General features: G+C 42.1%; 1 protein-coding gene across 1 annotated transcript; it reads right to left on the minus strand.

Annotated features, from left to right (window-relative positions):
- Positions 1-1,019: 1,019 nt before the first annotated feature.
- Positions 1,020-9,376, minus strand: glcci1a (glucocorticoid induced 1a). The gene is made up of 7 exons (XM_076051650.1): positions 9,284-9,376; positions 8,911-8,994; positions 8,308-8,535; positions 6,524-6,676; positions 6,206-6,416; positions 5,261-5,381; positions 1,020-5,168 (listed from the first exon to the last, which is right to left on the minus strand). Exons 1-7 carry the CDS (start codon positions 9,374-9,376, stop codon positions 4,850-4,852), a joined length of 1,209 nt encoding a protein of 402 aa, XP_075907765.1. The 3' UTR covers positions 1,020-4,849.
- Positions 9,377-13,959: the final 4,583 nt, after the last annotated feature.

The raw sequence follows: 13,959 nt of genomic DNA on the forward strand, positions 1-13,959 counted from the left end.
TCAAGGAGGGTCGTTTCAATTAGACACTGATGGCTTCCTTCACCTCTCTCCCAAACCATCTGCCCAGGAACACTGGGATTTAATGTGAACATTCTAGCACTTCTCAGATTTTCCAGGGTAAAACCCTGTGTCAAACTCACCTAAACAGATTAACTTGTATGTGATGGTTTAAGGGAAATGTTCAACCGCTTCCTCCTAGCAAGTGGAACAGCATATTACACTAGAGCAGAGTGGTAATACTACAGTTGAATTTAGAAATACAGAAGTAGGAATGCACCAGTACCAATGCCCCATACATATACTGTATTTGTATATGTACAAACACACATACAAGTGCATATATAAATATACCTGTAAATATCTTGTTTTAATAATTTTTCCTTGCACTACTTTTTGTTGCTGTAATTAGAAAATTTCTCCAATGTGGGATCAGTAAAGGTCTTAAATTCTATTCTAAACATTTTTTTTTTTCTGAAAATTACACACACATGGCCAACTTGCAGAATTTATTACGTTTCGGTACGAGACCTTTTTCGAGCTTGCTTGACCTTTTGCTTGAAAAAGGTCTAGTACCGAAATGTTGTATCAATTCTGCAAGTTGGCCAAGTGTGCAGTAACTCTTTTTTGTTTCATTTTTGACTTAATTGTCCCTCCAATGCACCTGCCGCGGAAATAAATGTGCAAAGGTTTTTGCCTTTTTATTATTATTATTTTGTTCTGAAAAGAGGAGTGAGCTACAGTAGGATGGGCATTTAGTTTTCAAGACAGTTCACTGATAAGCTGATTACTGAAGTCATTAAATAATGCACATTTAGTGTCACATACACTGTAGTACCTCTGAAGTTCCCAAAGCCAATTGCTAACCCCCCCCAGCATGTACTGTGTGTCCTTAATTCATGTTCATTTGTTGGTAATAAGTTAATCAAAAATGTCTGTGTTTCTCAAGGCAACTGCAAGAGACTGCAGATGCTTGTACGCACTTGCAGTCACACACACACACACACTAAAAGTAGACAAAACAATGAAGGATTCCTTTATTGCCATTGTGCATGAACATTGACACGGCAGGTTACAGAAGGGCTGTGATTGAGGTGAAGTGACAAACACGAGCAGGCCAGCCGACCAATCACGAGCAGACCTGATGACCAATCATGTGCTCTGATTGCTGTTTTCTCTCCTTGTGACAGTTTAAGCTCCAAACCAGGCCAGTGCTTCAGTGATGACACATCCACACCTCTCACTCTGTTCTTCTCTCTCTCTCTCTCTCTCTCTCTCTCACACACACTCACACACACACACACACACACACACACACACACACACACTACACCTAAAATTGACTCTTGCAGAGAGAGTCGTTCATCATTTCCAGTCAGGAGTCGCAGCGTCTGATTGGCTGCTTCTGGTTAAATAGTAACTAACCAATGAGAGGGAGACAGAGCAGCACCTCCAGCTGGCCACACCATGGAATCTGATTGAGACGTCACTTGACTCTGTCACTATTCTCCTCTGGCTGTCAATCAATGTTTTTTTTTTGTTTTCCTTTTCTAAGATGATGCCATTAGTTTATGCAGAATATGTTTGTATTGAGCACAATATGTCATGGATTGCTGTGACTGGAACAGTAATTCTATGGATCAAAAGCGCCATCTTCAGTGTGGTTATGCAGGTTGGAATTTTAAGGCTGTACAGAAAGTGCAGAAACTGCAGACTGATCCACGTGGCTACTTTTATCAGTCTTTTTTCTTGAAGTTGTCATATTATGATAAAGTACTACTTAGTGCATTTTTGAAAAGAAAAGAAAAGAAAAAACTTACAAGAAAACATGAGGAATACATCGAGTGCAGAGTGCCAAAGGAAACATTGTGTGTTGAGTAATGAGACTGTTGAGAGACGACGACAAAGAGAAGGGAAACGATCCAATCAATCTCAATTCTGGTGACACTTTCTCACTTTCACGTCTTAAAAAGGGTCAGAGCAATAAATAGTAGCAAAATACTTGTGCAAAGTTTGGACAAAACCACTAGTGCAGTCAGGGTGCGTGATGCAATCAATGTCTTGAACACACTCATCATCTCCTGCATGGACTTCACAACAACCCACTCTTGGTGTCTACTGAAGGCAAAATGAGAGGGTGAAGATGAAACAATCAGAAAACAACCATACAACAAAACAGAGCAAAAAAACAAAAAAACAAAACAGGAGCGAGTCTTGCTTGTGTTTGGGTTCTGACTCAAACGCAGAGAAAACAGAGCAATCAGTGAGTGGAGCTCACTGGAGGCTCACTGGAGGCCTGCAGAGAAGATCAACCTAGAGCTGCACTTCAAACCTTTCACAACTTCTTCTCTTCTAGTTGATCTGAAACTGACCCTTCAATAATCTTCTCATGTGTCCATGTGGAAACTCTGCTAACTCTGAATTCGTCTCAGGAGACGTGACTTTACAGCCTGCACTGTAAACCAAAAAGTAATCAATTCACACACAAACACTCTTCCTGCAATCATACCAATTAGTAAAAAGTCTCCTTTGATTCAGCTCGACACAATTTGGAGTTCAAATTGACTGTATTTGTTGTATGGATTAATTGTGAAAGCCAAAAGACTTCTCAATCACATCTGCTAAAACTGCAGTTAGAATGTAGTAGAGGATGCAACACCTGCAGGCTATTTTAAACGAATGACTAAATATGTGCTTTCATACTTAACAAAATCAAATCATTATTTCACAAATGTGACAATCTGATATTTCTATTTCATTTCTATATTTGCAGCTTCCCCCGTCAATATACTTACTTATCAAACTTAATCAACATTTACTCATATGTTTGAAATATATAAATTTAGGGTCTGTAAGCATGTGTGACAACGTGACACATTTCAATAGGTTCAAAAAGATCATCTAGAAAATAAAAATCTAAATAATTTGGTTATTAAATACAAGTTTAGGAGTATAAAATAATAAATACAATGAAACATGGAGCAGGAAACTAGAATAAATAAATTCAGAATTTACAAAATTCATGCAACTTTTGCAAACAGTTTTGGTGCATTCAATGTGAAATTATGATCCTACAAACTACTGAACTTGCTTACTATATGACATCCAATTATTTATTTTTTTCATTTGTGTGGAAACCCCCAGGGGGCGCTGTTCTATTTTTCACTGATTCAAGTTGCAAAATAAAAGTGCTTCTTTGGTTTTGCTCATCAGATTGGATTATTTCTTGCTGAGGAGGATGTTGCTCCATCAATCAGCAGCGACAGTTAGTGTTGATTGTATTGTGATGAGACACTTCAGGGAACTCAGTCACTCAGTTGTCTCTGGGCTGAACTCACACCGTCGCTGCAGCCACACTCCATCCACTAATGCTATTGGTCACAGTGTGTGTGGTTTCTCCCTTCATGACTCCAAGAAGGCAACTGCAACACCATCCAAACCCCCCGGTGGCCATCTGCAGAAATCCTAGGCAAAACTTTGCTCGGATTGAAGGAATGATTTGTCTGGAATGCCGAACAAATGAAGAGAATGACGTTGATACTTTTTCAAGCTGGAGATGACTTTTCATACGTTTATATATGGACATATATTCCAAATTACCTGAGAGTAGACTGATTGTGATATACCTGAAGTGAGGCCAAATACACTGCAATCAATGTGAGACCTTTTTTTTTTTACACGCACGCACGTCTTCTTCTCTCTGTCCCTAAGTGTTCCCTCGCTCCTAACACGGGGTTAACAATGTGACCTAGACAGTGTAAACACAATCCTGAAGAGGAACCAGGTTCAAACTCTGACTAGATGATCATACAGGTGGGGAATCTCTGTTATACAAGCACTTCTTTCTTTTTTACAGATACATGTGTGTGTGTGTGTATACACACACACACACATACACACATATATACACATATATACACACATACACATATACATATATATATGCACTGTATATATCTATAAAGATATAGATATATACATATTCTGTATATACATATACATATATATATACATATGTATATACTAGGGATGCACTGATACCGATACCAGCATCGGGTATCGGCTGGTATCGGTACCGATACTGAGGTTGAGTACTCTACTAATACTCGTAAAATACGTTCCAATACCACGACAGCAACACCAGTTGTATATGTGTACATGTACATGACAATTTTGTTCGATGAGTGTTTGTACTGCAGCGAAACTGTTGACGGTCAGTCGCCTCATGTTCTAACATGACATGTAAGACACACTGAGGAATAGGAATATGCTTACAACAAAGCAAAAAAAAGTCATTCCAGTATCGGTATCTGGGAATTCCAAAATGCAAGTACTCGTACTCCACTGGTTCTGTAAAAAAGTGGTATCGGTGCATACCTAGAGTATTCATATATATACATATATACACACATATATATGTATACATATACATATGTACACGCTAATAAGAGCTTATTCATACTGAATGTTAAACCAGAACACAAGACATAAGTGAATGAGACGAAGAGTTTGTCCAAAGTGCTTCACTCTTCGTCACAGCAGCAGCAGCTGCTTCCACAACCTCCAGGTCCGTCCCTGTCTGTCTGTATGTCTGTCTGTCTGTCTGTCTGCCTGCCTGCCTGCCTGCCTGCCTGCCTGTCTGCCTGTCTGCCTGTCTGCCTGCCAGCCAGTGGTGGCTCTTTGATTCTGGGGATACTACGTCAAGCAGGGACCACCACCAAGCCAGCAGTCCCAGGTGTTGCTGCTCTGTCCGTCCGTCAGTGAGTCAGTCAGTCAGTCAGTGAGTCAGTCAGTCAGTCAGTCAGTCAGTCAGTCAGCCAGTCAGTGATGGTGGTGGTGGATGTGTGAGCCTCTAGCTGACGCCCTCTGCAGTCTCTGTGGCTGAGGCGGCCTCCTCCGCTGGCTCCACTGTGCTGCTGCTGCTGGAGGCCTGAGTGGGCTCCTGAGTGGTCTCTGAGGCCCCAGAGGGAGACTCCTGCTCCTCCTGCTCCTGCTGCTCCTCCTGCTCCTCCTGCTCCTCCTGCTCCTCTGGTTCCGAGGTGGCCGCCGTCAGCTGCATCGAAGCTGGGAGCCTGACGGGGCAGAAGGCCGAGCCCGTGGGGATGAAGTTGACCTTGTTCTTGTCGGGGCAGGAGAAGAGCGGCACCGACGCAGGCGCCGACTGTCTGGAGCTACGGGGGGGAAACACCAGCGGCGTCAGTGAGGAAGGAAGGAAGTAGCTCCCCCATTTCAGAGAAGCGTGTAGGTGTCAGAGTGCAGGTACCTCATTTCCTCGAAAGCCTTGACCTTCTCGCAGCCTTCTGGCGGCTCCCGCTTGAACATGTAGCTGTTGTTGGGTTTGGGAGACGAGGCAAACTTGGGCAGAGGTGAGCTACTGCCACTGTCTGGAGGAAACACAGATGAACGGGGACAAAACCAAGAGGCTTTTCACACAGTCAAGCATTTTCATCAGTTCAGTCAAGAATTGAAATCATTTCAAGACATTCACTTTGAGCATTGACTTGAAAAGGGACAGAAACAGACGCACAAGTTCACTTACACACTCGCAGTCAAAGGTTTGGACTCATACTTCTGATTGAATGGGTTTTCTTTCATTTTCAGGACTATTATTGACATTGTAGATTGTCACTAAAGGCATCAAAGCTATGAATGAACACATGTGGAAAATGTAGTCAACAAAAAAATGTGAAATGACTCAAACAAGTTGTATATCTGAGATGATCTAGAGCAGCCACCCTGCATATAAAATATATACAACAGAACATATTTAGAGATTGAACATTTGTTTTCTTTTGTCACATTAATCCACATATCTTGATCATATATTTGATGCCTTCAGTGTGTATCTACAGTGTAGAAAGCAGTCAAGATAAAGAAGAAACAGGTGTGTCCAAACTTTGGATTGGTAGTGTGTATATATGAGAACTGTTCTAAGGGTAGGAAAACACAATTATTTTATTGTATTTTATTGTAGGCACTTTTATTAATATATTTATGGGCAGTATGTTCAGATTTTACCAATGTGAAAAAACAGAATTCCAGCCAAATTTTACACACTGGGCCTTTAACGGTGCAACAGTGGATTGTACAAAGCACTTTGAGACGCCTTCAGATGTGATTCAGTACAAACCACATCCAAAGTGATAGTGTAAAAATAGAAGTTGGTTGATTGATTGATTGAGTGATGGACTGATCGCTCCCCTCCTACCTTTGTCGTGCTCGTACAGCAGCTCCTCGGTGGAGTAGGGACTCCCATCCTGTGACCCTGGTGGGCAGGCGGGGGAGGGGCAGGGCGAGAGGCTGGAGCAGCTGCTGGAGCGGCCCGGCGCCGAGGGCGTCTGGGCGTCCACGCTGCGGCTGCTGCTGCTGCGCTGCTGCGGAGGGAAGGGAGCCCGTCTCCCATCAGGAACCTCCAGGGACTGTGAGGAGCAAGACAGGAGGAGAAACACAGGACCATGAAGCAGGCAGGCAGGCAGGCAGGCAGGCAGGCAGGCAGCGTTTCACTGAGGAGGACACAGAGCCCCACCTTCAGCTCCTCCTTCTCTCCATTGTCCTTGATGAAGACCTTCTCCAGCTCGTGGTTGATGCCTTCCATGCTGCTGGGCACCCTGGAGATGGAGGGCTTGGGCACTGTGATGTTGGACAGCGGCATCTGGGACGACTTCGACATGGACACACGCTGCAGGACAGAACAGACCCAAGGACACTGAAGGGAACGACTCATGCAAAGTTCTTTCATTTCATAAGAATTCAATGTCACACACATGTATTTATATACTGTATAAACACACGCGCACACACACACATACACATATATGTATATATATATATACATACATACATATGTATACAGAAACCTGTGCAACTCTTCAGCATTAATTAATATCCATGTACATGTTTATATTTATATATGTCATATACTTATACATCTTATTTGAATTATTTATCTATATCTATATATCATGAGCTTTGTATGTATTTAGATAGATAGATAGATAGATAGATAGATAGATAGATAGATAGATAGATAGATATAGACTTTATTGATCCCTTTGGGATGACTCCCTCAGGGAAATTAACATTTCCAGCAGCAGTAGTACAATGGAAAAGAAGAAATTTAAGCACACAGATTAAAAGAAATAGCAGCACACAGATAGATAAAATAAAAAAAAAATAGAATAAAATAAAATTAAAAAAAATTGCAGCACACAGGTATAAAATAATAAATAATTACTAATATACATATTATGTATATATGTCATATATATATATATACACAGAGAAGTAAAAAATAAACTAAACTAAAATAGCGGCACACAATAGCGGCACACAGGTATAAAATAATAAATAATTACTAAAATACATTAGTAATATATTAGTACTAATATATTTAGTTATTGACCCTGCAACTCACTCTGCCACTCTGACTACTTCTATCTCTGTCGCTCTCACTCTGTTGTATTTCCTTTTCACCCCGACGCAGAGGTCACAGCAGATGACCTCTGACCTTCTGGAGTCTGGATTTGCTCTAGGGCTGTGTCTCAATTCAGGGTCTGCATCCTTCGAACAGAGTGTCCTCCGTCTGAAGGAAGCGTTCTTCGAGGACCCGGACCAAACCCCGCCTCCCAGGTAACCACTCGGGACGGTCTAGCCTTCGGCGTATTTCCTCGTTTCGTCACCGCCGTTCCCTCCGGCTGGCCAACCCCGGAAGTGACGTTTTTATAGCATCAAGCTAACCATTGGTTCGCCATCTAACGATGCCGTTGGATGATCAAATCAGTAAAATCCTACGTTAAAAACTGGATACTTTATGTGAAACTTCAATATACTTAAATTTATATGTTGTGTCTTAACCAGTACATGCCGCTAATTTCAGCTGACTTCCCAGGATCCTACGATGCTTTGCAGCAGCACACAAAGCATCATGGGATACACAAGTACGCGAAGGATAGTAGCGGTGCATCCTTGGAATCGGCTAAAACGAGGGTGCATTCCGAGTACGCATTTTGAGCATCCTAAGCAGACTTGGGACAACCCTTCGCGCAGTGCGATGACGCAACTTCCTTTCAAAATGCGCACTTCAAGGATGCAGACCCTGAATTGAGACACAGCATAGGTTTCTCCCAACAGGGGAGCTTTTCTTGCCCACTGTTGCCCCCTGCTGCTCTGGAGGGCTCAATCTTCTAATTGTACTCAGCACCTCTGGTTGTGATTTAGCGCTGTACAAATAAAAGTTGATTGATTGGCAGTTGAAGTTGCATATTTCTGTCACTTTTGAACACGGGGGTTTGTTTTGACTGTGTATTTTACTGGAGGAGGGCGGTGACTCCCTGTTTGGATTCTGCTGTTTATGTTGCACATCTCCAACACTTTATAGACAATGTACCTGGTTGAAGGCGGCAGGCAGCAGGAATGTGTCTGGCGGAGCTGCTGGCGGCTCTCAGAGGGGCAGGTGCCGTACAGGGACAGTCCAGTCCAGTCTTCAGTGCCTGGTCCTCCTCCTTCACTGCACTGCAGCTGCTGCTGACACTCTGCAATCTGCTCCAGTCAAAGGCCAGAGACAACAGAGGCGACAGAGTCATTTATTGACTGGACACCATAGAAAGTGGGCTTGTAATTTCCAGTGACTTTTATTTTGGCACCCAAGAGAGAGTGGTTGTTTCTATTTGACTCGGTGAGAATTGCAAATTTTATTACGTAGCCATTTCAATGAAGAAAACCAGCCGATATGTGATCATCCGGAGGACACAGAAATGACTAACGATGTATTTGGATTTTGTTAGCAGACAATATTTGCTGCCAACGGCTCACTGAAGCCACTTCAACCTGTTGAATGTTGTGAAGATAAAAAAAAAAACATACAGTATTTACTAAAGAAACTATTTGAGCAGAAAAAGAAGAAGATGCTCTTACTTCGGGGCTTCGCCCCAGCGATGCACAGCAGTGGTGGGAGCTCCTCCTCTTCTCTGCTGTCACCTCACACCAACATCTAGGAGTCTGAAAAGAAGACACAAGAGCAGCTACACATGACTACAAGCACGACTGATCATCGTCTTCGTCGTCACACATGTTGTCAACTGGCTCCTACAGCATCATTTCATGCATCTATTCTTTACAATGAGAGCAATAATTAAAGCCGCTCTTCCATTCGTAAAATGGAAGAGCGACAAATAAAATGGTCTACACTTCTTTTTTTTTTTAACTTGGACACTTAGTGCATTAAAAATGTCACTGTATTTTACACACACACAGAGCGTTTGTGAATGTGTTTTCAACGTGTTTTTGCTGATGTGTTTTTGGTGTTTTTGGTAATGTGGTAGTTTGTCACTCCTCTGTCATCAGAGTTGTGCTGGTTATTGACTGACTGAGCCGTCGACATGTCCTTGTATGGCGCTAGCTGCTGCCACACAGCTCCAAGCACAGCCTGAATCTGGCTGTGCCTGGAGAAGCTGACTCACCGACACACCATCACACTCTCTACAGCTGTCAGTGCCGCAGTGGAGGAAGGCAGCTCAGCCAGGAGAGAAGTGCTGGCTTTTGGCAGCGTGACATCTGCTCTGAGCAGGAGCAGGACGGTGGTCACTTTACTGTACTGCAGCCATGAAGTCAACAAGCCGGATCACAATGTATTACTTTTGTAGTCAAGACGGCACCAACCAACCGAGACCAAGACCTTATCAAGACTACAGAGTATCCAGATCAAGACCAGACCAAGACTTTAAATGTTAAAGAAAAATAACAACAAAACTGTGAAATCTTTTTAAAATTCCAGTTTGCTTCGAAATGGAACAGCAACATCTCTTTCCAGCAAGGTGTCTTTTAATCATTTTCTTCAACATTTTGCTGCTTTGCCAACTGTTTTGAACCATTTTCAAAAAAACAACTTTGCTTCATAAAATTAAAAAATCAATGAGCTCGGAATAAGGGGGCAGGGTGTCACTCTGGGCGTCACCAACAGAGCGTTAAACGGCAGCAGCTGGATTATTTTCTGTTATTATCGTGTTATTACAATAAGATGAGACTGAGACCCTTAAACAGTGGTCTGGAGACCAAGACCAACCTCCAGGACTACAACACTAGGATGAATCATCTGGGAACTGGTGTTTCCTCTCACTCACTTGCAGTCTCCGATCAAAATGACTGATATCTGATTGATAGTGTGCCATATATGTTGAAAATAACGTTAGTTGAACTGACTCCGTATGAAATAACATTAAATAAGCAGGATAAATCAGATTCTTGGTTTCATTCTTCAACCTGGGAGCTAAAAAAAAAAAAACAACCGCTAAGACTGGAAAGAATATGGCTTGACCAAAAAAACAAACAAACGTATATCATATAGCTTGGCAAGAGAGTTTCAGATGATACAAAGAGGCCCGGTGTACGAGAAAATCTACATACCATTCAAAATAACTAGATGACAATAAAAACATCACAAATTGACAAGGAACCTTAACTGCTTTTAGCCCAGTATCCTCAAACGATCTAACAAATTGCTGTTATGAATTTTGTACCCTGTGGTCGGCTGGCCCCATCAGAGGAGAGCTGCTACAAACTTTGCCCACGGTGGAAGGAGAACATGTCCTGATCAATACTATCACCATTTGCAGTCGCACTAATATTTCCCTGTGTGTCGTTCCAAGCCACAATAATCTGGCTCACAATCACAATAGTGCCGTTCTGTCTGCTGGGCTCATTTCGTGACGATGAGATAAGCTGTGAATTTATGATTTTTATTTCATGCAGTGCCTTCCCGTATGTTTATATTTCACTGGAACTATCAGTCTATCTTCCTGTTTACACAAACACACAAGAAAGGCAACTTGAGGTCAAAAAGGTCAGAAAAGGTCAGAAAAGTAAGAAATCCAGTTCAAGGGAAAAATCACGTGATGAAAACAACTGTGCAAAAATAATGTTTTCATACTGATTGACAATATTTATTAAATTCCAAGACTATTATCACTACTAGTGCAACGTTTACTATCAAAAATTTAAAAAAAAAAAATACCTGTCATATTAATCTGAAGAGCACTGATCCAGATCAAGTAGACACTATGTATATATTATCTATCATATTATAGTTACACTATGTAGCAGGGCATGCACCATTCATCTCCACTCAGACTCACACTGATCTCATTTCTAAATGGCCACAATTCTCTCACATTTTTTTTTTCATTCGGGACATCAGCTGCAAGAATTTAAGCGCTCCGTCATTTCTCCCACAACATTTTCATTCGGGACATCGACTGCATGAGAACACACACTCCTACTTTCTCACTCAGCGTTGTCCTCAATCCAAAGAAAAGATGTCACAGTCTGTGGTCAGGAAGTTTTCCACTTTCAGAGAAGACGATGAAGAAAGTCAATGACATGCAGAGTGCTTTGACCTGATGGCAGCACTGCAAGGAAACGCTACAATTTTATACAACCACCTAAAATGGCGCACATTTTGAAGACGCTATGAAGACACACAGAAGCCTGAAAATGTCGAGTGTCTCGTTTCCTAGCGAAGAATCTTCAACCAGTTGGCTGCAGAAAAAGTGACAGTATGTTCCACTTCTGTTTAAGCGTCATCTTCTTTAGAAAATTGATGTTTATTCTATTGTTTTGTTTTGTTTTTTATCGTCAGATGTTGCAGTTACGACAGTTCCTTTTGATGACCAGATTTGATGTGCCAATCTTGAATAAAGAACTATATTTTCTTTGTGCTGGACTTTTGTTACGGACATTAGGAGTAATAAATATTTGGTTTGGGAAAACAAATCATGTTACAATCATGATCTCAATCCAAAAAAACTAAATAAAAAATGTGAAACTCATTTTTTTCAAGAATCGTTCAGCCGTACTATGTAGCAAAACTGCTCAAATGTCACAATATGAAATAAAGTGTAAACTTCTCTACTCTGCCCCTCGACAAATAAAATACAAAGGGCTGCTTCACCTCATCAGCAAAGAGTCAGTCATCTTAATGAGACACTGTTATGAGACAGGAAGACTGGGGCAGGTGGCAGGACTCACCTGAGTGGTTGGAAAGCACAGACACGGCTTGTGTTAATAGTCAACAGTGTCCCCTTTTCTTTGTCAGATTTGACATGACTTTTTAATGTCCACATAAATGCAGCGTTTTCTCATAATACTAAAAAAAAAATTACAAAAAAATATATTTTCTATTAATTTGATAATGAATTTATAAAACGATAAAGTACAATGGAATATGTGTAAAAGAACAACGACGACGACGACGACGACGACAACCACCACCACCACCACCACAACAAATAATTCTGTAGAGGGCAAAAAACCGAACAAACAAAACAATATGGATCTTTCAGGGCCTTACAGTCGCTTACCGTGTATACACTAATATGGGCGACGGGTCACTTTACGGCTGTCGCGGACTCACTGGCCTGCTGCTCCAACGGGCTTTATTTATGTCCCACACTGCTAGGCCCGATGTTGCCATAGGAGCAACACACCTTCCAGCTGATAGTGTTATTTTTAGGTACAGTGAATTTCAATGAATTCAGTAAATAATAGGATTTCGCTGAGTTGTCGAACAAAATCTGCTTCATAATCATCATTAGTAGCGTTTTAAATCAGTGCGTGCTGTTCATTTTCGGAAGCCGCTGCATCATGACAACAAAACACATCCATGTCATGGCATATTTATTCATCTCCCCGAGGGTTCATTTATCCCAACGCAACGTCACATCTAATAACAACTGCGTTTCCTGCAGCATGGGGATAAATAATAATAATAATAATAATTTAAGCCTGCCGTTGTAACGCTATGGGTACACACGTTAAATAGTGATGCCATGGAAATTTTGTTATGGGATGACAAATTAAACGTGGCCCTCTGAAATATTATGGAATAAGTGCAATTGTGTATCTGTGCCGTGTCGACATTGTCAGACCAAACGCTGGCTCCAGAATTCACTGTGGCCCAAAATACAAAATGAACCCACTAGCCTAGCATCTTGTTTGGAAATCCTTCATTCGTAGTTTGAGAGAACGTCTGAGGGAATGGATCCTGCTTTGAAAACTTCGAAATTTTAGATGCTTTACCTTGTTGAGAATGTCAAATCACATTACACGACTCTAAAAGGCTGTGGCTTGAATAATATTAGCCCGATGTACGATTCGGCGGCTCTCTTTTTGCAATTATTTATATTTTCAACGAAATGTTTCTCGATTATAGCCGCTTCGACAGTCACATCGACTAGCTGGCCTCTATGACTCGGTATCCCATCGACGTCAATGCTTTGCTTTTAGTTAAGAGAGTTTACATAAGCTTAAAACTGGACAACTGCGGATGAACTCGCCGAACGTGTAAACATTCGGTGTTCTTTCGACCCAAACACAATACGTGTATCTAGTCTAATAGGAAACCGTTCCTTTACCGTAGAACCAATTGCAACGCCAGATTTTGAAGGGGGTTTGGTACAACAGTCGTTCCATCAAACACCGACGGCTTCCGTTAGCGCCGAGCTATCTTCACGATGATGTGCGCATTTAAGTTGAACAGCAATTGACTGACACTCTTATTTACCTGTTTTTACCTTGTGGGGTGATGTGATGTGAGTAATGGAGCGTTTGCTTGAACCTCCGTCCGTGTGTGGCGGAAATCCTGCGGTCAGCACCCTGCCATCCCAGTCGCTTCCACTCGGGCTTGGCGGGATCGGAGCAACGGGACGTGGTGGGTCCTGAGCTGCTGCTGCCGGGTTCTGACAGCAGCGGGTGGAAGCGGAGCGGAGCGGATTGGGCTGCGTTGATTTCCACGCAAAGGCTGGCACGGCACCGTGGAGCAAGCAGGCAAACTGCAAGCCGACCGGTGCACTGTTCTACCGTCAAGGCAGAGAACTCTCGGAGAGCCGTTGGGGCTAAACATTCGCTTATTTATCCCAGATATCATCACTGATTTATGTACGAGACGCATGCAGTTTTATTCTGAAATTA

The sequence above is a fragment of the Nelusetta ayraudi genome, unplaced genomic scaffold (genome assembly GCF_046127955.1).
Source record: "Nelusetta ayraudi isolate G7.1 ecotype Tasmania unplaced genomic scaffold, CSIRO-AGI_Nayr_v1 ptg000135l, whole genome shotgun sequence".
Taxonomy (NCBI): domain Eukaryota; kingdom Metazoa; phylum Chordata; class Actinopteri; order Tetraodontiformes; family Monacanthidae; genus Nelusetta; species Nelusetta ayraudi.

Coding starts and splice junctions, on each gene's coding strand:
- glcci1a (XM_076051650.1), bottom strand. CDS start 9,376: ATGTCGACGGCTCAGTCAGTCAATAACCAGCACAACTCTGATGACAGA. Junction 6,417..6,523: donor GAGAGAAGGAGGAGCTGAAG/GTGGGGCTCTGT, acceptor TGCTCCTCACAG/TCCCTGGAGGTTCCTGATGG. Junction 5,382..6,205: donor GCTGTACGAGCACGACAAAG/GTAGGAGGGGAG, acceptor TGTTTCCTCCAG/ACAGTGGCAGTAGCTCACCT.